The 26,737-nt window shown below is 37.5% G+C and overlaps 1 protein-coding gene across 5 annotated transcripts in view; it reads left to right on the plus strand.

The window, feature by feature from the left end:
* The window catches only part of MAEA (macrophage erythroblast attacher, E3 ubiquitin ligase), a 48,495-nt gene that overhangs the window by 20,614 nt on the left and 1,144 nt on the right, over window positions 1–26,737 (plus strand). For all 5 annotated transcript variants that reach the window (XM_079306626.1, XM_079306627.1, XM_079306625.1 and 2 more), the window contains 5 exons: window positions 1,832–2,035; window positions 14,551–14,673; window positions 17,593–17,669; window positions 23,418–23,526; window positions 26,162–26,295. In XM_079306626.1, the coding sequence (XP_079162752.1) occupies window positions 1,832–2,035; window positions 14,551–14,673; window positions 17,593–17,669; window positions 23,418–23,526; window positions 26,162–26,295 (647 nt within the window). The remainder of the gene's footprint in view (window positions 1–1,831; window positions 2,036–14,550; window positions 14,674–17,592; window positions 17,670–23,417; window positions 23,527–26,161; window positions 26,296–26,737) is intronic.

Below are 26,737 nucleotides of genomic sequence, written 5' to 3' on the forward strand. Positions count from 1 at the left end.
ATCCTGTTTAATATGCTCATTCCCTCAAGTTCTATTAATGTCCAGCAGAGTAAATCCAGATAGACTTGCTTCAGAGGGATTTGAAAAGGATCTGTAGCCTTCCTGAATGTACTAGAGAGACAAAAAAACCATCTAGAGCTGTTGTAGGTCCAGATACAAAGCCATGTAAGAGAAGAGCCCTTTGGAAGGAGAAGGAGTCTAACCTTTGTGCCTGGCTGCCTTGAGTTCTTAGTTGTATTCAGAATATTTCTCTGATAATACTGCAGACATCTAAAAACTGAAAGTGTGTTTTGTCTTGAGTTAGGGCTTGCTTGTTGGATAGGAAGAGACCCAGTTTATAACACAAACAAAATACTTGTCTCCAAACTGTATGTTGCAAAATAAAGCTAAAGTCAGTAGCACAAGTAACTCACACTTCAGTAGTAAAAATAACTCATGCTACAGATGTTTCCATGAGTGTTATTAAGAGACTCTTGTATAGTGACTAGTGTTTTAGATTCTTGAGTTTGATATCAAGGCCAGATCAGAGTCAGGCTTAATTATGGGAAAGAGAGAGAAATAAGCTCAGTGAGCTTTCCTTGCAAGTTTTCTCTCATTTCCCTTTGCTTTTCAACTACTGATCCTTCCAGAAGAAGTCTTTCTATGGGCAGGCTTGGAAAATACAATTAGAACAACCTATGCTTCCAGAGCTGGAGCTGTACCATATATGATACTGTAGTTTGAGTTCTGGGAAGGTCACTGTGTCAGCATGGAGTGCAGAGTGGGCTGCCAAAAGCCTGCCAGGTTCTGCCTGTACCTTCCAGCTGTGCAGTCATTCAAACACAAGCCAGCAAGTTTAAAGCCACCACAGGGCAGCCTAACTTGCAGTTGCATCACTAGTGATACATTGCAGATGGGAAAGGTCCTAGCTATCCTCTGCTGGTTTGCCTTTACCTTAACAGGTACATAAAGGTAATGCCAGCTTTCTAAAATTCTGTAGCCCAACATGGCCCTGAATTGTCACATGCTGTACTGAGTCAGCCAGCTTGGAATGATGACTTTAAGGTTGAAGGAAAGCAACTATGAGCTGAGTGTTTTGGTTTTAATTTAAAAAAAATATTGTGGCAATACCTCGTGGGAGTGGTGTGTGCTTTTGCTGTGTATGCCAATATGTTGGTTTAAAATCATCAATCTAGTTCCTCTGGACAAATGTGTTTTCCTAAGTAAAGCTCATTAACAAGGGATGTGTGTTTCCACAGTAGCAGAGTTACATAAAATAGTACCAGTTTAACAAAACTTATGATTTTGGAAAACTGCTTTTAGAACCTTGAATTACAGGTGCCAAGAGGCCAACTGTTTGTATAATTTCCATTATTGCATGACTGATGAAAATATCTGCAGTGTATTAGAAGTAATGTGGGTTTACTGTGCGTCACTCCTCAGTAGAACTAATCTAGCAGGACAGCTGCTGAAGGAAGAAGCCATGCATAGGTTAGAGGTGGAAATTTTGCTTTTCAGCTGTTTGGATCAGATGCCTGCAAACCTTCACAAAGCTCTTTGTAGGCTATTATAGCAGTTGCTGTCGTAGTTGATACATTTCTGGTTTTGGATGAACTGCAAATTAAGCAGAAAAATGTATATATTCATTATGTCAAATATATCAACACTTACTTCTGTGCAAGAATATCTCAGAACAGGACCAGCCATGCAGAAACAAACACTCTGCCATAGGAAATATTTCTTAACAAAAGAAACATTACTGGGAGAAGCTGTATAACATATAAAGAACACTTACAAACAATTACTGGAAATGGAGAATGTGTAGCTCTTACTGTTAGTTTTTACTTTTTAGGCTGTTGAGTCAATCCAGGCTGAAGATGAAAGTGCAAAGCTCTGCAAACGCAGGATTGAGCACCTGAAGGAGCACAGCAGTGACCAGCCAGCTGCTGCCAACATGTGGAAGAAGAAACGCATGGATCGTATGATGGTGGAGCATCTCCTGCGCTGTGGCTACTACAACACAGCTGTAAAACTAGCCAGACAAAGTGGGATTGAGGTGGGTGCCAGTGTGGACTAACTTGCTAACAAAATGGTGGGAAAGAGGAAGTTGGAAAATGAGAACAAGCTGCTTTAGCCTTGTAGCAGTTATTTTTATATATTGGTGTGCCGTCCTTGCTAATGTTTATCTGTTAATCTTTCTAGGCTTGTGTTTGTTCTCCTTACTTGCCATAAATTGTGTTTTAATGTACTAAATAAGTCAAAATTGAAGGCATAGTTTTTAGTCACAAATTCAATGCTTTTAGACAAACACCTTTCTCTATTAAAACTCAGATTAATTCTCAAATGTCATACAAAATTTCTTGTTAGAGGCCTTTAGGCTGCTGATTAAGCAGGTGGTGGAGCTTCCCATCTGTCTGGCCCAACTCAACTGATATGTGTAGGTGACCAGACTGAGCAGAACAGCATTTGCTGATTACAGGAACAACTGTTCTATTGTATCATCCTCCTGTTTAATGCACTGAAAGGAAGGCTGGCTTTTCCTTGGGAAAATAAATTTTGATACAATTTGGGTTTTTTAGTAGCTATTATATCTTGCATGATCCTAAGAATGTTTTGCTGGTTTGTTTGTTTCACCATTTTGTGATTGTTGCTTTCCTTTTCACTGATTAGCCAGTTGGTTTTGCTTGGCTTCACAGTGGGTAATGAACTGTTTGGAGTTTGTATACTTTGGTGTAGCTTCTTTATGCAGACCAGTGAATCCTGATTGAAGTCCTCTGGCAGCCACGAGGACGTTAAAACTGATTTTTTTAAGAATTTGCTGTTTGTCTAGAGAAATCCTGTTTTGCAGATTTTAGGTAGCCTTTGCAGTTGGATCCTGAGTAATCCTTGAATCTTCTTTTGATATTCTTGATTCCAGAAGACACACAACTCTTCTAGTTAAAATCTTATTCTTAAAAAGATAATGAAAATTGAGTTCTCTTACATGACTTATGTGTTTTGCCTTTTTTTGGTGGAATGGTTGAACACATCTGTCTTATTTTGTTGGGGAAAAAGATATTTTTGTTACTCATGTCAAATTATAGAGCATATGTACTTGTTCTTTGTCATGTAACAGGGACCTGTTTGTCATGTGTCTCTTATTCCTTGGCTGCTTTACTGGTCTAATCCTGTTCAGCAGCAATTTCAGTAAATGCCAAATAAGAAATAGCATGAAGAGGCTGAATAGAAGTGAGAGGGGAAGTGGGTTACAAAGTATTAATAGGAAATAGTCCTGAAAAAATCAGCTGAAGAGGCTGTTGTGCCTCACTGGAGACACAGCCCATGCACGTGAGTCAGAAGCACCCAAGGCAATGACACTGGGATAACTGCAGCTTGGCTGGTCAGCAGCTCTCCCACTTCTGGTAGATGTTTCCCTCTGTTTTGAGCAGGAGCTCCTCTGCTGAATCATCATGTTACTGTACCTCCTAGGTCTGCTGAAAAAGCACTATGGAAATATTTCCACTTTCATAGCCAGCTCTGTTATGCCTGATTAAGTAATGCTCAGCTTTGGTTTGGACATGAGCATGGGAGTCTGTCATGATATACTTACTGCAAGATCCTGTGGTAAAAGCATCATACTTAAAGCTTTTAATTCTGTTCGTTGAAGAGAAGATTTTATGTTAAAAAGGAAGTTTTAAATAAGATTGTTTACATTCTGCCTGCAAGCCTAGCTCTTTTAATTTGCATAACATCAGAGTAACTCTAATAACACAGAACATAGTTGCATGCTGGGTGCAATGAGGCCATTTTTCTTCTAGTTTGCTCAAATTATGCATTTTAGTCAGCATTATGGTTTGCTTTACCTTAATGAAGATAAGACTTCCCTCAGTTTCTCTGCTTTGCACTTGGTCTTTCTTACTGTATGGCAGTCATTGTTGTGAACAGCTTTTACAGTGTATGATACTGGGATTTGTTTGTTACACAGAATTTATGGTTTTGTTGGTTTAGTAAGACAGCAGCTTTTGTTCTTTTTGTTCCTTATTTGCTAAAGGATGTGAGCATTGAAATGTTCTCTATTGCTTACAAATGTAACTTTGCTGTAGAGATTGCAAAATTCCATCTTATTCTTTCATCCCAAGTAATCTTCATTTACTGTGGTCTCACATTTTGATTAATATCCTTACCACCTTTACCATTGGCAAAGACAATTCAACAGCACTCTGGGGTGCACTGGGGTAAGCAGCAGCAGCAGAAGGGAGGTGATCCCACCCCTCTACTCAACACTGGAGTGCTGTACCCAGTTCTGGGCTCCTCAGCAGACACAGGGACTTAGGAAGTCTTCCTGTGCTTGGAGATGCTCAAAACCAGACTGGAATGGGAAAGACCCCAAATAACATGTTAGAGATGACCCTGCTTTGTGCAGGGAGACTACACAAGTTACAGAGGTCCCAACCTCAACCATTCTGTGATTCTGCTCCTCTGATTGGTGCCCTTTGCTGCTCTTTGGGAAAGCTGAAGGAAGCAGCTCTTTCCAGTTCAGTTGCAACTTGGGGATCCCAGGTTAAACACTTTCCAGTAGCTGTTAGACCAGTCTTGAGAGCAAGTCTCAGCCTGCCTGATTTATGTTTCTTGTGTGGCTCCTGAATATGAAGAGACTTGCAGAGCTGCCAAGGTGCTTCATGGTTGAAATGGATCAGAAAGGATTCTGTTTCAGTGACCAAAGGGAAACCATTGATTCATCCCTATATTTGAGCAAACTGTCTGCTGTGTACTGTTGGCAAAGATTGACTGTGTGCCATAGTGCCCAATTCTAATAATTTTGGTTGGTCTGTGACAAATTTTAGGCTATTTTATAAATTAATTGCCTCCATAGGAATGATAGGCTATGAAATCTTTTGTAATAGAAGTGCTTAAAAAACATGGTTATAAAGTAGGAAGCAAACAAAATGGAAAGCAATGGTGGGTGTAAAAAATCATAGGGAAATTTTAAATATCAGAGTTAGGAACTAGGTCTAGTAAGGAATAACTTGGGCATAAGCCATTTATACAGCATAAAGTTATGGCAATATTATAAATAAATTCCAAATGTTAAATATTTGTTGCATGTCTTTAAAGAAGAGTAATGCTGCTTGGGAAAGGAAACCAGAATGTGAATAAGATTAAAATAAAAGCTGAAAAAGGCAGAAATGTTTGTGCCAAAGTAAATAATGGGGTAGAAGAGATTCTGTTGTGGACTTTTTTCTTGATGTCTTCTGGCTCCATAATGATGTGACAAACAGTTTTGGTTGAAGATACTAGATGTTTGTATGAACTAGATGTTTGTATCTTATAGAATAAATAGAATCAAAATAAGGTCATCATTACAACCTTGTAATGCCACACCAATATAAAAATGTCTCTTTTCATCTGCAGATTCATATTTTCAGGTCGCTGACAAGGTTGTCTGTTAACTTCAGCTTTGTTATTGCATGTTCAGCTACACTATCTCATTTCTCTGCCATTAATTAATATGCAAATCTAGTTTAGGAAGAGTGGCATACCAGTAGGAAGTTGGTTTCTGTTTGTAGATAAATTTTATAATTAGGCAATGTGTGTGGTGCTTAGTCTACTGTTTCTGGAGGTGGTGGAGTTTAAAATTTTAAGTGTTTTTCTAGCCCTTTCCTTAATAGGCTAGGAAGAAAAAATGAATGTGTAAAGTGTCCTTACATATTTTGCTTAATTATGTATAGCTGTAGTGATTTTTGCCTGTAGGATTGAAAACAAGCCCAGATTCTGAGGCTTCCAATCTCCCTTATCATATGCTGTAAATCCTTTTTCCATCTTTGCTTAGTTTATTTTAGTAAAAGAATGTATCTTTTTGCCTTGATGCTCATGCTGTAGAAAAGCTGTACAAGTGGTAATACTTTTGCTATGAAGAATAGCATAAATTCAACCTAATTTTTAATGTATTGGAGCAGGGAGCAAATTATTTAAAAATCTAATTTGCCGAGAAACAGAAGAGCTACTGCACTCCTGGGCAAGGTGGGCAGTGGCAGTAATGTGGGCAGTTAAATGCTTGAGTTGAAAAACCTCTTAAATAGCTTAAAACTGGTTGATTTTACCTTAAATCAGGGATTATGTGTATCAATTAAAATTCTGCCAATTAATGTTCTTAGATCAGTAATTAAGTATGTGCATCACCCTTCAAACCCTTAACTAGCCCTTTTTGTTCATACTGCAGTGTGCTTTTTGCTTCTGAGAATTGGAGTGGGGGAAAACTGAGTATTCCATTGACTTCAGGAATTTTGTCTAGACATATGACCCTTTTAAACATTGATCAGTATCAGAAGTGCTTCTTGACACTTCAAGTATTGACAATTGACACAGACCCAAAAGGATAATAATTTTCTTCAAGGGGAAGATGAGGTCTCCTGTTATTGTCAGTGGTTTCCTTCCTGAGCAGAACTTCTACATCTGTGTAATGGGTATTCACTGGGAATATCACAACAGGGCAGATACTAAAAATAGTTGTCTTTCAAAGTAGTAAATGCATTTATTTAAAAAATTTATTTTGTTTAAATAAGGAATATAAGTCACAGGAAAAACTGATTATCTTCCACTCTCCCAATTTTGTTACAGAAAGCTAAGAAATCTTATTTAATGTCATGTGGTGTAAGAGGAACTTGAATTCTTAAAACCAAGCTTCATGGCTTTTGACCAAGCATCTGATCTCTTTTCCTATTCTATGTCAGCATTCCTTTTTCCAACCCCAAAGTTAAATGTTCTTTCCTTGCTTTAGAAAAGTGTTCCTCAGCACTGTGATATGGATCCTTCAGCTGACACCTCAGTAGAATACTGCTGGAGGATTTCTGTCTGCTATGGGACACAATCTTCCTGAAGCTGCTATTTTTGAAGTAATCCATTCCCCAAATAACTGTTTCTACTTGATAACTCCCTCAGAAAATGGGAAATGGAAAATAACCTGCACTTTCAAGCATCACAAAAAGGAGCAGTATTAAGTCAACTCAAAAATTTAAAAGCTGAATAAACACTTATTTTAAAAGTCATACAAATGTATCCTTAGAAATTCTCCTTGTTAAGATGCATAGCCCAATAATGGCTTATAGGGACACACATGTGTATTAAAGTAATTAATCAAAACACATTTATATTCATAGCAATTCAATTTCAAATAGGTAAATAATATTCATCATAATACTTGAATGTGTTATTTATTTACTTCACAGTCATGCACAACATAGCCAAGCTGACTTTCCAGCTGCAGGCTGAATGGTAAAAGATGTCTTTTGCCAGGTGCTATTTGTGTCCCTCTCCTGGTCTTGCTGTTCCCACACTAGAGATGTTACAGGAAAACTATGTATGAAAAAACTCCTAAACTGGCCTAACTGATTTAAAGGTGCCAGGATTTTAGCTTGTGCTGTTTGGAGTTACCCTGCTGTACCAGGCTATGGAGAGCTGCTCAGAAACTGCTTTAAATGTGTTTTGGCTGTACCTAGTGTAGGCATGGCAGCTTTGAGTAGATTGTATTATGAATGTCTGGGTGTGTTCATCTGAATTTCAAAGTGCTGCAGTTCCTGCACAGCCTTACATCTGCAGTTTGTCTCAAGCATCTTGAGGAATTAGAATTATGTAAATGTGAAATAGTCAAGATCTAAGCAGAGTAACAAACTTCCTCATTACAAATCATTTTGACACTTCAAAAGCCAACAACATGAATTGTGCTGTGATGTTGAACATCTTGTTTTTTTCAGTCCATTTAGACAAAGTGGGTTACCTGTATTGTATCCTAACTGAGCTAATTTATTACAAAATGCTTAGTCTGGAAGGCTGGTGATGCAATTCTTGAATTGAAATTTTATCTAAATGGAGAATGGTGTTATCACCTGGAGATTACCCAGGAGTAGAAGAGGTTTGTGTTCAGTTATGCCTCTTCTTACTGTCCTTTTTTCCTGCCAGACATTCTTTCAAAGTGTAAGCTTTACCTCACATTTAACACTTGCTCCTACTACTACATTAGATGATAGGATAATGTTTTGTTAGAGAATGTGTGTGGCTGCTAAGACAGACTCATCCTGCATGGACAAAAGCTGCAGGGTTTGTGCTCCACCAGCAAAGGATTGGGTGCCTTTCCTCTGCTGGAAGAGGCTATGACAGAAAACAAGGCACTTTTTTTCTGTCCAGTGATGCATCTTAAGCTCTGGAGGCTTTGTCACACTACTGTAGTATAGTCATTTATTACTGTACTTAGTGTGGTATAATATGCTGATGGGTAAAGGTGCAGCCATTTGCTAAGCTACAAAAATTGCTGAGGCAGGAGCAGAGGATGCATTGGGGAAACAAATTGCTGATAACTAACCTCAATGCTTGCTCCAACTCTGAGACTCTTCCAGGCAGCTTATGTCCTTGAGTGAAAGGATGGGGAAGAAACACTTCTTTTTGCTTGGCTCTGGAGCAGCCAGTGCCAGAATATGAATAGTTTTGGTGACCACACTTGAAGAAAGCTGTTGGAAAAACTGGAGGGAGATGATGACTGGAGAATGTTAGGGTTGGGTGCTTTTGGTAGGTGTGAGAGCAGAGGCAGGAGTTTTGTAATCTAGTCAGAAAAATTGAAGTTGAGCACAAGTTTATAACATGAATTAATCACTTGTGCTAATTAACTAAAAGCACCAGTATCCTCTAATGTTATACAAAGACCATGCTCTTCTGATGGACACTAAGTGTAAGATACTGGGATCCCTCAAAAATAACCAGGCAGAGCTGAAAGGTCTGTGCTATGCTGAGGGTATGGAAGATGCTGTTGTGTGAAAGCTTGGCTGTACACCATGGGCACTCTGTTTTACTGTGTAGACAAAAACATTTCTGGCTCTTCTGTTGATGATTCTGTGGTTTGACTGTCTGTTTTTGCATTTTTTCCCCATTAACTAGTTCTGCAGCTGGCTTTGAGTAGGACATTCTGTCAGTTACTCTGTTTAGTTTCTCTCTAATCCTGTTAATGTGTGTATCATTATAACACTTAATAGTAGCTTAATGAACTTCAGACAATGTTATTTTATGAGCAGAGTGTAAGGAGGCTCCTTACTGTTAATTTGTGCCTCACTTTAACCAGTCTTCAGTAATTGTGGTGTTGCTATATTGTCACCACCTATGCCATTATTTTCTTAATTTGTCTCCCTTCAGAGTCAATGCAGTTCACCTATACCCTGTATTGACTTTGAGGAAACTGTTACTCCAGCAGCCTTTTATTCCTGCCCTTGTGTAGGGGCAGAGGAATTGGATTGTGGTCTCAATTTCTGTTCTACCATCAAAACCAGCTGCACTGTCCCCCTCTTCACCCACACCTCATTTTTCCTTCCTGTACATATTTTCAGGTAGGCAGTGTGACTGCAATGTGTCCCAGGCTTCTTGCTCCTGGCAAGTGATGCCTCTTCCACTGTTTTCCCACTGTGGAAATGCACTGACTTCTTCTTTCCAGCTACTCCTGTTGTCTTACCTTGTAACTCCTTGTGTTTGCCTTCTCCCTGAGTTGTGTAACAACAATCACAGCCTGAGAATATGCCTGGATTTGCTCTGTGTTCATCACAGGGGAGATTTTAACAAATGCATATATTAATATAGAATATTAAATTGACCTCTTTGTTTGTAACTGTTCATTACTGCATTTCTATTTCACTTCCATAGAACTCAATTATACTGCAGGTTGTATTGCAAGTGGAGAGTATGTGAGTAGTCATTAAAAGCTTAACACAGCTTTTTCTGAAGTTGTTTGAGTGATCTAAGTGTTGATTGTACTTCATATGCAAGTAGTTTACCATGCTGCTGAATGCTGAAGTGCATCAGCAAAGGCTTTTTTATGAGGGTAGTGCTCTTATGCATGTAATGTGTGTAGATAGATAGATAGTCAATCCTATTAAAGCTGTTATTGGTACATACTCTTGGCAGAGAGCCACTGATGGCTTGAGGCATACTGGCCTATTTTCAATTTCATATTGATGCTAGGAAGCAATTAAAATAAACAATTTGCATTTTTGAAAAAAATACATAAACAGCATCTTATGATATTATGAATTGCTTATTTTATATAACAAATAGCCTGTTTTAGGATAGATGCTTTTTTCCACTGATGAAACTTTAATTTCTACAAAATGCTGTTTTATCTCACTGAATCAAATCTTACATTTTATCTTGTTTAAGCCTAACATTTCTTTTTTGATTAATTAATCTTGTTTCAAGAATAGATTATGGGAGATTTGAAAATATCAAGTATTGTGTGTTCTAGTACTCATTTCTGGTTGGTTTTGAGCCCTGCTAAAAAGATTCACTTGATTTCTAATGTAAAATACTCTGGGGGTTTATATTAATACATAAATGTTCATATGAATTATAAGGGATTTTATCACACATTCCTTCTGACAGCTTTCCAGACTTGTGACTGGAGATTTCATAAAATAAAAATACATCAACTCATGTGCATTTTGGAGACCAATGGAGAGGAATGACTTGACCTGACTGCTCCAAATTTTAAAATGTTACATAAAAATCTTCATGTGAACACTACATGAATTTCTGCAGTTATTTTGCTACTGCAGAAAAGATGTTTTTGTTCTAAGTCATTTGACATAGGGTCTCATGCAAAGTTCCCATTTTTGTTGCATCTTGTGCTGAAAATTCTGAGCAGTTTTCTTGGTGAATTTAGACCCACACGTGTAGATTTCTGGGTTTTTTCCAGTTCACTGCTGAATTCTCTTAGTTGTGAACAATCTAAAGTTACAGCCTTTGTTTGGCTTTAAATTCAGTTTAAATTAACATTTTGATATATATTTGCCAGTTTGATTCACAACTTTATAAGAGACGTAGCTGTGTTTAACTTTTAATTCATGTGAAGCTTCTGTATCTGTCAGTTAAACCACATTACCCTGCTGCCTTTATACATACATTCTCATTATTTCACAGTTATTATTCTTCACAACCTTCACTGTATTTTCGTGAATCACTTCTTTTCTGTAACACAACCACATAAATTCATTAAGTTCTGGGCCCATTTTTGTTGTTCTCTTAGTTTTGGTGTTTCAGACTAGTATTCATCTTTGCTGCAGTGTTTCCCTCCAGTGAGGGCAGGTGTGGAGTGTCCTGAAAACAGGGCAGTGCTAAGGAGAGCACCCTGGCAAGGAGTGAGCTGCCCTGGGAGTTCAGCCCATCAGCTCCAGACAGTCCAGAAGCTGTTCAGAGGAGGGGCTGTGCACAAACATGCTTGGCATGTTCTTATGCTCTCAGAACCCATCTGAGCAAATGGGATCCAACTTTCATGTTGGCCAGGACTGTGTATCTAGTAATCATCATCATCAAGGCATCCTCATTCTTCATAGTATTTTATACCTAATAATTGGAGTTCTGTGCAGAATCATAGGGTTGGTAACCTCCCTCCCTGGAGGCACTTGCAGCTTAAAAAGCAGCAGTGATATTTTAAAAGCTATATATATGTAAATCAGGCAGAGCACAGGGTGATGGATAGCTGTATTCTTGTTTAAATAAGTATCTCTGCTTTCACTAAAGTCTCTTCAGCCTTCCTGTGCAGTTTTCTCTAATAATAAATGTCTTTCTCTGGAGTTTTCACTGTTGTAATGGAATTAAATAGTTCTTTTATGATAAAGGTCACCCAGTGTTGAGATAGTTACCCTTCTAAAACCTAGTTAGTGACTGTTGTGTAGAAGGAAAAGAGTACACTTTAGTCCAATACCAGTTATCTAAAGCAGAAATTATAAAATCCAGGTGGTACTGCCTGGTTTGTACTGTGCTTCCCCCATGAGTGTTTGGGGAATTGTTGCTATTACTTAATGGAGCAAGTTCTCCTCTTTGAGACATACAAGATTAGTTTTCAGTACAGTTGTAGAATTAAATGAAAGTTTCATGTACATAATTCTTCTTTCCCAACCTCAGGTATTATGTATTTGTAATCAAGTGATTCAGGCAAAGTTATGACAATGCACAGGGGGCTGGAAAGTCTGTGCTGAGAGTTATGGTTTGATTGCACCACTGAAATAATCTGTGTGCAGGGTAGGGTTCTCCTTAGTTCTGCAGTATGGGCAGGAAAGTATTGCATCCCTGATCCAGTGTGAAATGGAGACCTTAATGTTGTAAAGGGGGTAATTAAAAAGTTTAGAATTCCTTTTTAGTTTATGTACAAGTCAGAAAACATTTGCCATGGTGCTGAATACTGTGTCAGTTCAAGGAGGAGTGTGTAGAAACAAATTTCTTGCTTCTGCTTTTTCTGCACCTGCAAAATCAAGTGGTAGTATTTCTCTAAAATTCTGTATTTACATTTACTCAATTTTATATGTAAATTATATAGGAGGCACTTTGTAGCAGCCTGTGAAATCTTAATCCTGTTTTGGGGGCTGAGAAAGACAATGTTTCTGTGTGGTCTGCAGCCTGTACAACTCTGAATTGCAGTATACTTTGAGAAAGCTATTCAGGATTGAGGTCTTAACAGGCATTTTTTTGGACTGGGACATAAGAAACTTGTTACAGATGCTAAACTGAGGCAGACAATTTGTGCTCCTGACTGGCCTGTGTAGAAGAGCTGTGCTAGCTTTAATGAAAATCCTCTGATACTCCTTTCTTCTGTTTCCTTAGTCCTAGCTAAGGAAGAAGCACCAAGAGCAGGCACCACCAGAAAAGACAGGAAAGTATGATTGGATTTAAAAAAAAAACTGTGTGGCATGTGAGGTTTTTAAAGGTTTATTACCTAATTGTGTCTTAATCATGGAGACTGATTACCACAAAAATACTAAGACTTCTAACTACTTCTAATCAAATGCAAAAGCTATTCCTGTCTCTACAAAAGGATTTCTTAATGTCTTTTGTATATTGTTCCTTAACTTTCTATCAAGTCAACAGAGAAAAAAATCCTATTTATTGGTGCAGTTTAAATGTAATTATTGGTTCTGAAAGAAACTCTTTTTTATTTAAAATCTTCTCCTCTGTTTTCTGGATACATACTGTCTATTTAATAGAGAAGACTGCCAAGCTTTGACTTCTTTTGGCAACCGCGAATCTCATTAGCATGTCTGTTAAATAGAACCTTTTTCATTTTAAATTTTCAAATGCAATGTAGAAATTCTCTTTTATTTAAGACTTTTGTCTGCCTCGGCAGCAATTGCAGTCTTTTTTCTCATAGTAGAAGGCTGCTCTAGCAGCACCTCAGCAAGATAGCTGAGATTCTCTCACCAGCTCATGGGCTTATAACAAATGCTGCCCTTATGCTTCTTTATTTTTTTTTTAAATGAAGCCTACACTATAAAAAGCTAACAAATGAGATTAAACCAGTGATTTGTTTCTGCTTAGCAGATCCAGTCCTTTTTTTGATGTAAAAGCAAATGCTTTTGTTTTAATTTGTTGTGAAAGCAAATGCTGTTTACCAAGAGGGCACATACATCAAATAAGCTTGAGGAGATATATGGAGATGTTATTGTTTGTAACTTAAATGGAATTGTCTTTCCACTCAGCAGCTGTATGGAATGCAAGCAGGATAATGAATATGACTGCATTATGTGTCAAGCTACTTATACAGATGAGTTAATGGGCAAGAGCTTTTTATATGCTCACCTGTAATGCACTTTGCTTCCACTTGACCATATTGTCAGGAAAACTTCAGCAACAAGATTATTCTCATGTTCTTGTAGGAATACTTTAAAAATTCTGTTGTGGAACAGGTTGGCATTCTTTCAGTCCATTTGCCAACACACTGATAAAATAGATAATTTTTTTTTTTTTAACCTTAGGGTATGGGAAGAGTCCATTTGAGTCCCATCTCAATGTTGTCCTGTAAGCTGTCTGAATTCTGAGCTCAGTCTGACATGGGTTTCATACTTGTAGAACTTCTGGAGTCCCATTATTTTCTTTTGATGGTTTTGTGTTATGATCATACAACCTATAAAATAAATGGTACTGTTTTGGCTTTAAAATTAAAGTAATGAGAGAAATATTTAGTAAAAACTGCAAGTTCTGCTACACTTTAGAAATACATGTGGCCTGTTTGAATTTCTGTAAATAACTGTTCTGATAACCCTAACATGGTTAGGGTATTAGACTTACTGTCTTTATAAGGAAAAACTGACTAATGAAATGTATGATGTGCTAGTTCTGGTTTTCAGCTTTATCTCATGGAAGGTAAAACTTCTAAGATTAAGTATATTCAACTGTTCTGACAGCTGAAAATGCTATCTGTTTCTGAGAGTGGTTTTACTCACTAGAACTATGGTAATATTTGTGATATTAAGCTTGTCAATTGTATAATAGTCTGCAAGATTCTAGATGTAATCTTTAATAGTCTTGTTGGGTTTTTGGTTTTTTTTTGTTTTGCTTTGTTTTGTTCTAGTTCTGTTATGTAACTAGTCTCAGAGAGCTGTTGTCACTATCAGAACATTCCAGTCCATGGAAATACCCTGTAATGTCTTTTTGCAAAGTACAATTCTAAAATCCAGAGATCTTGACAGCAAAGTCTTTTGTATCTCTGTATTCCAGCTAAGTTGAAGAATTGCTGTGTAAAGTATGAGTACAATTTAACAAGACCTTCCTTCCTTTTTTGTTTTGAAGGACTTGGTAAATATTGAGATGTTTTTGACTGCTAAAGAAGTGGAAGAGTCATTGGAAAGACAAGAGACTATGACTTGCTTGGCTTGGTGTCATGACAACAAATCCAGACTCAGAAAAATGAAGGTATGAAAAAAACCATGTTCACATTTTGCTTAAACTATTTTCTAAACTACTTGGATGCTGGATGTGGTCAATATGTTTTAAATCACAGGTCTTGAGAAAGGTTTTGTATAAAAATAAAGACAGTAAGTATAAAAATGTTCTTAAAAGCCATAGATAGCTGGAGCTAAATAGACTCACAAATGTCAGACCTGGAAGTGAGTGATAGGTCATCTTCTGAATTCAGTATTGGCTCCACAAATTATGGGCAAATAAAATACAATACTTGGTTGGTAACTTGTAAACAAATAAATGCAGAAGTACATAGTGTCTTGATGCATGTAAACTTATATTTTTAACTCTGTGCATCCTGGTGAGACTGAAACTCTGTTTATATGTGAAGGTGTTTTAAGAATGAGTTGGTAATTGGCAATCTCTGCCCTCTCAGATTTAAAATTTCTGAGAGAAATTTCATGCAGATTTTAGTCTTAGTAATTTTTAACTGTTGAATATACGAAGACAAAACTTTAGAATAAAGAACTAACTTGCTCTGAGAAAATACAAAAATGAAAGCTGGAATCTAATCAAGTAATAAACACAAGTCTTCCTCAAGCCATTGACTGCCATGAGCTGAACATGCTGTGTACTTGCTGCTATGCAGTCCATTTAAATTTCCTTGTCTCTTAAATTTTGCATTTCAAAACATGCTGTAATCTTTTATAGGGCTTGCAGAAATCTGTTTTTAGCTGTTATTAACCAAGATCCCTGCCTCTCTCAAAGATGTTTGTGCCATATATTTTTTGAACTAAGTGCTTTATTTAACCAAAAATGTTTGAGTCCACTTAACAATAAGCAAAGAGTGACTTTCTGTCACTCAGGGGAGCCAAACTGAGAACGAGCCCAAGATGGGATGCAAAAGTAAATTGGCCAGTGATTACTCTAGAGAAAATTTTGTTATGGAAACCAGTAAGGGAAAAGCAGAATTGGTATGTAAACCACGTTGCATAATTACACTGCTAAAATATTTCCCCCTGTGTAATCTTAAAATATTAAGTAATACAAGAAGTATAATCTGAGCATCTTACTTTTTCATCCCCAATTTTCAACAAGAAGTAAATAAGGAAAAATCTTCCCCATCCTCTTTATTAAAAACAAACTACAACAAAAATCTATTTCTGCAAGCTCTATGCTTTTTTCTTTTTTTGTTTCATTTTTAATCAAACAAAAACCAAAGCTAAGACTGTGAGAGTTGGAAGAAGAGAAATTACTATGCTTCTTTTTGAAACACAACCATTTCTTTAGCTACTCATCAGTGTTAATGTTCTAAAATCCCAGCCACCACCTACCTGAATGCAAGCCTTATCTAAAATCTAAACTGTTTGGTGGCCTGGGAAAGCAGTCATGTAGTCTGTACAGATGTGAGTGATCTGAAATCTTGTGAAGAGCTGTTGTGGGATGGTTTGAAGGTACAGAGAGTTGGAATGGGCATCATCTGGTTGTCTAGGACTCTCTCCTTCTAGTTACACTTGTCTGCAGAATCCCAGGGGCCACTGGCTTGCACCTTACTTGAAAATTCTTTTGTTTGGCACGTGGGTTTTGCTATGGAAACCTCCTAGCAAAAGAGGAAGCCCTGGGATTTAGTATCATTTAACAATTAAAAAGCTTGATCACATTTTTAGTAGAAACAAGCTTATTTAAAATTCTATATGAGGGGTTTGTGTAGATTTGGATAATAAGGTATTTTAAAATACTCCTATTGAAAATCTCAAGAGAAAAAATTTTTTATTGTCTGCTAAATCTGGGCTTAAATACAGAAAAATGCTTAGTTGAAAAATATTTTTTTCTGTTCCTTAAACAAGTAAGTTTTAACATATGAAAGAGTGCATAATTTTTATGTTCAAGTGGCTTAGTTTTAAATCTTAAATAAGGAGTTGTTGCAATGTGTTCATTAGTCACTCCAGGCAGCTAACTGACAGAAATTCAGAGTTGCTCAAATTCCTACTGAAGTCACCGAGGAATTTTGATATGACTGTGCTGATGGACAATAAACAAATTGCAACTATTCATTGGAAACATGGGTAAAGCAAAAACACTCAGCACATGGAGCAGAGGAACACAGGGAATAGTTCTTTCCATGATACAGAGTACTTTGGGTTTTCATTATTTTTGTAAGGTAATAAAACAGTTGACTGTGTCCCTGTAAAGAAGCATAGTGATTTGTTCTTTTATGGTGGGGGAGATCTTTTTCTTTTTAATTCCATGTATTCAAAGTTTTTTTATAGATTTTGTGAACTGGTGATGGAATTTGATTTAAAGGGACACTCTCAACTTCGTTAGGCTTCAAAATATTACCTTTTTCCAAAAGCAGGTAAATGCCACTTGGTTTTCTTGTTTGAGACTTGTTTCCAGCATGGCTTTTAGGTGTTTGACAAGAGGAGTGGAATAGAAGCTTGAAGAAAGGGAGGGAGGGTATTGCAGCAACTTCAACTTTGTGCTGATTTTTGTTAATATTGGGGTTTTTCAAAAAAACATTCAAAGGCTTGTTTCTTCCTTACAGTCTTCTGGGTAAACCTGTCTAAATTATCACATAGCCCCAAACTCCTGTTGACTCTACTACATTAAATTGTAAGAAAGAACAAGGAAACCACCTGTTACTCTCGTTTGTGTCTCAGGTAACAAGGCTTTCAGTCATTAGGAAAAAGTTCATCCCTGCCGAAGTTTTAAAGGAGGCAAGAGGAGGATTTTGTTTGCTTTTAGGCAATTCTCTGCTGATCTTGTTTGTAGAGTCAGCATTTCAAGGTTTTTTGCATGAATGCCTAAAAGCAAGCAAACCAGGTTGCATGTTATTAACACTTTCTTTTTTGTTGTGCACACACAGTCGTTAACAAACCATGCGGTGCAACTTTGGCACCATCTAAGACCCTGTCTTGTCTTTAATCTCAGAGCTGTCTGGAGTTCAGCCTAAGGATTCAAGAGTTCATTGAACTCATTCGACAGAACAAGAGACTGGATGCTGTGAGGTATGAAATTAGGATGCTTTCCAAACAATTTTCCTAACAAGATGATATTATGCTTCATTAGAAACATGTGACTGTTGTTGCAACACCCAGAAGCCCTGTAAAGCCTTGAAGGGTCTTGCCTGATACTGTCATCAGTCTTTGGATTTAAGCTGGGCTTGGATTATTTTTAGAGGCAAAGTATCATTCCACATATGCACCTTCTTAAAGAATTTATGTTGTTCCTGAAACTGTCTTCTTATTCTTTGAAATCAAGGTTTAGAAAATTAACCTGTTTTAAAAATCAATTGGATTTTCTGGTGGTATACAATGTAATATATAAATATATATTCACCCTAACTAATTTTCAAGAGGTACAGCCAGCTTCTCATAGCAATTCACTACAGTTTTAATCACCAAAAATACTAAAAGGTTAATGAAACCTTCATGTAAAGCTTTAACGTTTCAATTTTGAACTAAATCTTCTTCTGCTTTTCCATCTTCATTAAACTTTTTGTTCTGCAAGTTACCTGCAAGGCTGTGTTCACCCCCTGTATTGATGCATTAGAGTTCTACATGGTTGTGGGGTGGGAGAGGGATGAGCTGTGTTAGGTTTTCCTCACTTGGTTCCTCTGGCTCCAAATGAAGAAACCAACTCAATATCCATTTTTACCTGTTCTGAAGTAGTTCAGTGGGGACTACAGAGAGAAAGTAGCAATGCCCAGTGGGGTTGTGAATCAGTGACTGAAGTGCAGTCACACCTCAGCACTGCCTGACTTCAACCACAAGAGAGTTTTTCTGACAATACTTTTAGTACCAGCACATGAAGCAATTTATACATCCGAGTTAATGGCCCTGATTTAAGGTGGAATAATGTTCCAGGATAACACAGGAAACTAGTCCTGTGAAATAAGTAGCATTTTGATACTGGGACAAAGAAACATATTGATAATTTGAGAAGCAGTGACTTTGCCAGCACCAAAGAATGTGCAGGTGGCAGAGCTACTGAAGCTTCCATGTGCATAAGGAAGGGAGGGCGCTCAGCAGATTCTATTTTGTGAGAATGTCTAAACCTAAAGAGAGGTGGGAAGTTCATGGCCCAACCTGAAGCTTTGCTGATGCATCCTGATGAGAACACTGTTGCCACATATGATTTCTATGTTGAAAAGGTTGCAAGTTCTGCTGCCTTTTAAACTCAAACTATGTACTTCAGAAACTGAAACTTTATTTGTGGCAGAGCTGATTTTTTTGGTCAGAGCAGCACAGAGGTACAGACATCTATCATAATGTATGCACAGACTGAAAATATTCCAGCATATTCCCAAATCTAGATGGAAAAGCTCTCCTGCAGGGCAAAGTTTTAGGCTTATTTTCAGTTTTTTATTTCTAGTTTCATTCAGATGCTTGGCTTGCTTTGAGCTAATATCATTCCTACTTTGCCCTACTTGTACTTAAATCATCATTGCCCTGGTCCCAGCCAATGCAAATGTGCAATCTGATAAACTCCAGCTAATTTTAATGCTAATAATTAAAACCAAACATAATATAAAACAAAACCTACAAGCTAACATTTAGATACATGCACTTATCCTTTGATAGAATTATCAAATCCTAAGGAATTGTCAAGTACTTAAGCAAAGGATGAAAGAGACTCAACTCCATTATCTGTCTTCTGAAGCCCATGGTGCTCTTTATACCAAATGAATACTGTGCCTTTAGCTTTATTCTCAGTTTGTTTCTTTGCCAAGTGTGCAGTCATGCATCTTAACAATGAGTATCCATGCTCTAAAAACTATTTTCTTTGAACTACAGCTTCCTTATGTAGCTTGGAAACCAGAGGGCAGGCACAGAACTGGAATAAGGAAATAGGCTGAGAACTGGGACAAAGCAGATAAGGTCCTTCTGTATTTTATTGTTACTGGATATTTGTTTCCCTCTCATCCCTTTTCCACACCAGAAGTGGTAAAATTTGCAAGCTGTCAGCCCTCAAGAGGACACAGCATGCTTAGTGTGGAACAACCTGTCTGAGGTTTACAACTTGGAGCTCCTGTATACATGGCAGACAAGGCATCCATACTGACTATTGTTGGGGTGAAGTATATGTATATTGCATATACCTGTTGAAATTCAGGGCTGACATATATTTTATACTTGGCAATTATAAGTTACTAGTCATGGCAGTGCTGCTTTAACTTCATAGCCAATTGTAAAAGGAGCTATGGAAGTCTTTCTGTATCCTAATTGACTCCTTTCTAGCAGGATGAGTTTTGATTATTTTGTACATTCAGACTTGAACATCTCAATGCTTCCTTTCAAAAATGTGGCTTTAAAACTGTAAGTTTTTACCATTGCATTCTACTTTGTTTCAAAGTAAATAAGTAGTGAATAAGGGAATACATTTTGGGGAGGTGTGGCATAAATCTCATTGCTTCTAGCAAACCCTTGCAACTTGTGGCTTTATTAGCTTGCTTCTGTTAAGTGCCTGCAGCAGGATTCTTTCAGTATTGTGTCTATGGTGCAATAAATAGGTCAGGCATCCATTAGAAAGCAGAGAAAGAGGCTGTTTACCAAGGAGTTTCCTGTATGAGTGGAACTGGGGGAACTGACATTTTGTTGAAACGCAGCTGGTGTTTAAATAAGTTTGAAAGCTTTTGCTGCCTACTGAGAGCCTCTGAAGTGACATTGCTTTTACATTAAAATTGATGTGAATTTTAAAAATATACATCTTATTAAATAAGTGTTTGAATTTGTGTAGCTTTTTAGAATGAGTACAAACAGACTTTCCTCTAAGGTATCTTATCAGAGTAGCCTTGAAAGTGCAAGTTTCAAGAATGTAAAAAACTGTTCATGGATACAAAGAGTAAATCTCTTAAATATAACACAAAGTTTTTTGCCTAGAATCATTAGCCTTTAACTTTCAGTCTCTAGGGGTTTTTTGTCAAATTTGTAGCTACTGAAGTAACAATGAATGACTGATGACACCAGTTTCACACTTCAGGAGCTCTTGCTAATTTCATTCTGGGAAATCTGATGGCATTTTGATTTTTTGCTTTTATGCAATGCCAGAGATAGACAAAGTTCTCAGCTAAAAGCTTAACAAAGCATGTGCACTTCTTGTTCTGGGGATACAAAGGACAAAAAGGAGTAAATAATAGCTGATGGTGGGCAAAGTTAGGAGAAAATGGCTACAGTCTATCATTTTAGTCAAGTTCCATCCTGCAAGGATGAATGAACAGTATTTTTTTGGTGGGGTGCAGTTCAACAGGGGTACAAATATACTTTTGAGCACTCTGAGTATAAATTCTGCAGGTTGTCATAAGGGTCTGAGATAAAGGCATTCAGGCTTTGGCCAAGAAACTGAGTAGAAACAAGCCCTTTCTTGGTAACACTTTATATTTGTGTTCAGTTATTGAACTGCCCAATAAATATGTTTATTGTTCTATTCAGGCATATGTAGATATATAAGCTGGACATTCCAAGTGTGGATCCTTTTGTAAGAAATCAGGGTACCCTTAGTGAACTGTAGGTCTTCAGATCTTTGTAAATATTAGTCAAGTACAGTATGTCAGCTGTACCTGTTTAGGTTGGGAGAGACACAAAAGATAATGAACTTTGTCCTTGTAGAGTTTACAGAATCATTATGGGATTCAAAAAACAAAATTTTCTACCTATTACTTTGATCTGTCACAGGATTTTAGTGGCTTCAGGGTGGGTCTATTGTCAGGATTTTTAAAATATTTTCTACAAAAATGTAGCTCCCTGCCTTAGCTGTAGAGACTCGTATGTGCTAATGGAGGTAAAAGTATTGCAGTTCAGCACTGTAATGTTACACAAACCTCCAGGAGAATAACACACTAGCACAGAGATGGAAATAGCTGGATGACAAGGAAAGGGGTGAACAATGGCATGAGGCTAAATAAAGTGTTATTTCACTACTGTGTATTCCCAAGTAAGCTACACTACTGTGTCTTGCTTCCCAGTCTAAAAAAGACTTGAGTGCTATGGATTAATGGATTTGCTTCACCTTTGAAAGATCTCTTGCCCCATTTTAATTTCTCAGTGGATGAAGTTCAACCATAGCATGCAGACCTTATGGGGAAACCTTCCTTGTTTGGTTTTTTTTTTTTTTGGTTTGGTTTGGTTTGGGGGTTTTTTTTGTTTTGTTTTTTAATAATACAGGAGAGAGGGAAAGTCAGGAGATAAAGACTAAGACAAGTTTGCTTTAGAAAACCTAACATATTCTGGCTGAACCCAAATCAGCCATCACATCCCAGTGTGTTCAATACTTTTTACAAGTGATGGAAGGCTGATGGCCTGGCAGAGAGGAGAACCTCAACACTAACCAGGCTGGTGCAAACTGAAGTGTCACTTCTGTTTTACCATCATGAGCATGACTGCACTCTGATCAGCTCTTGTGAGAAGACTTTTTCCTCCTTGTTTCTCTTTTGCATGCACAGATGATAATTTATTTTAGCTGGTAGATCTGAATTTTTTGGTTTGCCTAATCTGTATTTGCAAAAGCTCTTGATTTCATTTGCAGCTCTCCACACTTATTTTAGCTTTCTTCCAGTGTGTCCAGGCTGCCTCTTCTCTGGGGCCAGGGGTTTGTGCTTCTGCCTTCGTAACAGTAATCACCTGGGGAACAATGTTTACATTCCTGAATTGCTCAGCCAGCATAGGAAATTGGGTGGAAACATTCTGTCCTACATAACTTCCATTGCTTCCTGGCTTGGGTGGGAGAGGAAGTGGGAGTACTGAAACAGTGCTAAAGAGACTGTTCTCATGGTATTGATGACCTCAGTGTTAGCAGTCACATTCAGAATTGGAAGAAAAAAAAAGTGCCTAATTTTCTTACTCAAGCCATTAAGTGGGCATTTTGAAAATATTGTCTATTCCTAAAAGTAATTGAGGAATTACTAAAAGACTCTTCAAAAGTTACAAAAGAGTAAACTCTTAGTAGAAGACTTAGGAGATTACTTGGTATCTTCCCCGTAATACAAACTGTGCAGAAGTCACAGCATAGGGAAAATTTTCCTACACTTGTGCAATGCCAGAAATTTAGTATAATGCTGGTTCCATACCCAGCCTGCTGTGCTACATCTGTGCACCACTGAAAACAGGAGCTTTTAGCAGAAATCCTGAGCTAATCCAGTTCACAGGCTGAAGGGTCTTCCTGCACACTTACATTCCAACTTGAGAATTCCTGGCTTAAAAAAAAAAAGTGTTTTCTATTACATTGCTCCATAATTTCTTGTAGTCTGCATATAAAGTGATACTGTCTTCTTGCCTATACCCCTGGCCCCAAATATCATTTATTCAAAATAAACACTGCCCCACATGTTAGTATAGACAAGGCAGATATTTGAACACTCTTGATGTGTGATGGGTCTGGAACAGCTGATTTTTGGACTGCCTTTATCTCACTTATGAGTGCAAGCCAGAGGATTGTCATACACTAAGCTTGCATGAGCAGTGACATTTCTTCTAATAATCATGGTTGTTTTAATTCTAGGTGAGGCAAGACTTCACACTGCAGTAAAAAGATTCTGGTTTCTAAGAAATTACAGTGTAAAAATGCTAATTCTTAGTCCTTCTTGCATTCCCATTTGCAGGATTTGTTTTTTCAAGTTGTTTAACTGTACACAGAGCACTCTTGGAGTTCATATGTTGAGAGCAGAATCTAGAGGTTTTGTCTGAAATGTTCCATAATTAAGTAAATTTGCTTGATTTGGAAGCAAGGCTGTCTAATAAATTACCAAATCTCTATTTCAGACATGCAAGAAAGCACTTCAGCCAGGCTGAGGGCAGCCAGCTGGATGAGGTTCGACAGGTGATGGGAATGTTGGCCTTTCCTTCAGACACTCATATCTCTCCCTATAAGGTAACATTGAAATTCAGTGCTACAACACAAGATTAAAACAGATGTTTCAGTTCTTTTTTCAGCACAGGAAAATGCATTGATAATATCAAGATCAAGGGGTTTTTTAAGCTTTACTTCCTAACTTCCACCTTTGTAAGAGTTCTTAATTTTAGTAACCAGTCTTTGTACATTAATCCAGAAAATATTTGTATTGTTTCAGTTTGTAATAGTAGCATGGATTCACACTAAGCTAGACTTACCATAAACCCAGCATTAGAGATCTGTGGGGCTGGAAGCACAATAATTAAATGTACAGCAAGAGGCAGAAGATGGTGAAGTAAAAAGGATAAAAAAAGAGTCTTGTTAAACATACAAAACTGTGACTTTCATACAGTAACAGCAGTTCTTAATTTTACTTCTCACACTACTGTTGTTGCAGTGGTTGGGATGAAGAAAGGAGGGATGATTTGAATGATGTGAAAGCAGTATTTTTGTTCCTTAAAATAAGTATTCATTTATTTGGATTATGCAAATTAGTGTAGGTATTAGTGGTAATAGCTACATCTAAATTTAAATCGAGCAAAATTCATAGGTAGCTACTGTTTCTAAAGACTGAGTTCTCTGGTCATGTGCTAATGCTTCTTTTTAACTTGGCTTTGGAGACAGAAGGTAGAGAAGAGTTGAGTTGTCAAAGCAAGGCAAGAATTCCATGAAATGCCAAGCCAATATGTGGCAGTGCCAGTATAAACACATTTTCTAAACATGATGATGAAATCATGGCTTAACAAAACAACCACACAAAAAAACCCTGAAACTAACAACCCACAGAATCAATATGAATTTCTTTGCTCATCCCAGAGTCCTGAAAGGATCCTGGTATTTTACATGCTATTTACACTGTTGATCTAAGTTATGAATATAAATAACAGATGCAAGATAGAATAAAATACAGGATCTTTATTTCCTGCCTATTTATTTCAAACTACTAAAATAATGATAAATTCTAAGGGCTGGTAAGGATGTAGTGTTTCAATGAGGGAGAACAAGGAGAAATAATTATGGCTTCCTAAAATGCCTTTAAGTAAATTCTTTTTAAATCTGACAAAGTGTGTGAGATCATATCTCTAACCAACTTGTTTTCATTAGTCCAAAGAAAGAAGCATCTTCTATAACCAATGAGTAGAATCTTTGTCTGGCTTTCACTCTTTCAGGACTTTAAGGAAAACATTTACTATTGTGGCAAAACAAGCTGTTTCCTTTGATATCCATTGAACAATCTTAGGTCACTTCACCTTCCACTAGACCAGATTTCTTGGAGCCCAGTCCAACCTGGCCTCAAACAGTAAAATCATTGAATTGTAAAGGTTGGAAAATGTCTCTGAGATCATCTAGTCCAACCATCAACCCAGCCCAGAGCCACCACTAAACCATGTCCTCATCTGCCTTGTCACATGGTTTTCTCCAGGCTAAACATCCCCAGCTCCCTCAGCTGCTCCTCATCAGACTCGTGCTCCAGACCCTTCCCCAGCTCTGTGCCCTTCTCTGGACCCACTTCAGCACCTCAGTGTCTTTGTGGGGGGCCCAAAACTGAGCACAGGACTTGAGGTGTGGCCTCAGCAGTGCCAAGTTCTACAGATGGAACATCCACAGCCTCTCTGGGAAGCCTGGTCCAGTGTCTCACTACAGTGACAGCCAAGAGCTTCTTGCTAATGTCCAGTCCAACCCTGCTTTCTTTCTCTTTGGAGCCATTCCCCTTGTCCTGTCACTCCATGGCCTCTCTAGATCTCATGCAGCACCTTTAGGTACTGGAAGGTGCTGTAAGGTGTCCCCAGATTGTTTCTTCTAGTTCCCTCAAAGTGTAGCATGCACAGTTGACAATATGATCAGTATATATATAAACATTATATGAAGGTAAATAAATATTGTCACTCCTCTTGACCAAAGTGCAGGTTATGGATTCAAAGAATAAGAAAGAATTAGGTGTCCTGCCTATATAGATGACACCAAGTTTATGTTCAAAGCATCTTCACTTCTTACATGACTCTGCCACAGCATTGCTTTTAGAGCTCAGTATATCCTTGACCTGTGGGTTTAGTTCTTACTTCCACAAAGAGAAAAATCCTGACTTTCAGGTAACACACAGCATTAAAGAATTTTGTCTCTAAGTGGGTAGCTTATGTGAGCTTTCTCTAACCTGGGGTTGTGCCAGCTTCTTCAAATCGAAATCTTTTTACAAAATTCTGTAAATGTTGTAAATTATTATCAGCAGAATTAGCCTTAAATTTAAAAACATTTCTGACTTTTTGATGTTCATGGTTCAGAGGCTGTAGAAGAAACATACCACAGTACTAATGTTTCCTAAGTAGTCCAGCATTCTAGGAAACTGAATGGAAGAAGTAACCTCAGCAGAATTTACATACCTTGATTAGAACATTTGGTAGATGGTATTGGAGATTGAATATTGCTCCAGGCATTTTGAATAATATTTGTTTTAACAAAGTAGTGTTAAAGGTACTTTTTAAACACTATGCATTGGGGCACTTCTGTTTGGTGATGGGTTTGTGTGAGTGAGTTTTGCACAATTTGCCACTCCCAGGCTTTTTCCCTTGGGACAATTAGACTGAAAGCAACTTATAGTTGTGTTGTTTTTTAACAGGATCTCTTGGACCCTGCTCGATGGAGAATGCTGATCCAACAGTTCAGATATGATAACTACAGACTACATCAGCTGGGAAACAATTCTGTTTTTACTATAACACTCCAGGCAGGCCTTTCAGCTATAAAAACACCGTATCCTTTAATGCAGATATTACTGGGAGTGAAAAAAAAAAGCCTTGTAGGGGTTTATTTTTGGCTTATGGATTCTTTTCAGAGAGTTCAAATAAGAAATGTGACACCTCAATATTTTTGCTCGAGTTGTTAAAATGGAGTATAAATTGGTCACTATGAATTTAAGGGGAGATTATAATAAATAGAGTTATGGTTAAAAAAAAAGGCATGCCCAAACAAAAATTTTAAGGTAAAATGTACCAGTGTTTGGTTTGGCTGTCTTTTCATGTCTGAAATTAGTGAAAATACCTGCAAGGGTTAGTGAGCTGGGTCATAATTACCAGTTATTAAGCACTTAAACACAAATTTACCTGCCAGGTTTTATGTGAATATTCAAACATAGCTGCAGCTTTTGAAACTTTGTTGTGTTTGCTGCACATTGTGTTGTGCTGCAGAAGGGCTG

The sequence above is a fragment of the Erithacus rubecula genome (genome assembly GCF_903797595.1).
Source record: "Erithacus rubecula genome assembly, chromosome: 5".
NCBI lineage: Eukaryota > Metazoa > Chordata > Aves > Passeriformes > Muscicapidae > Erithacus > Erithacus rubecula.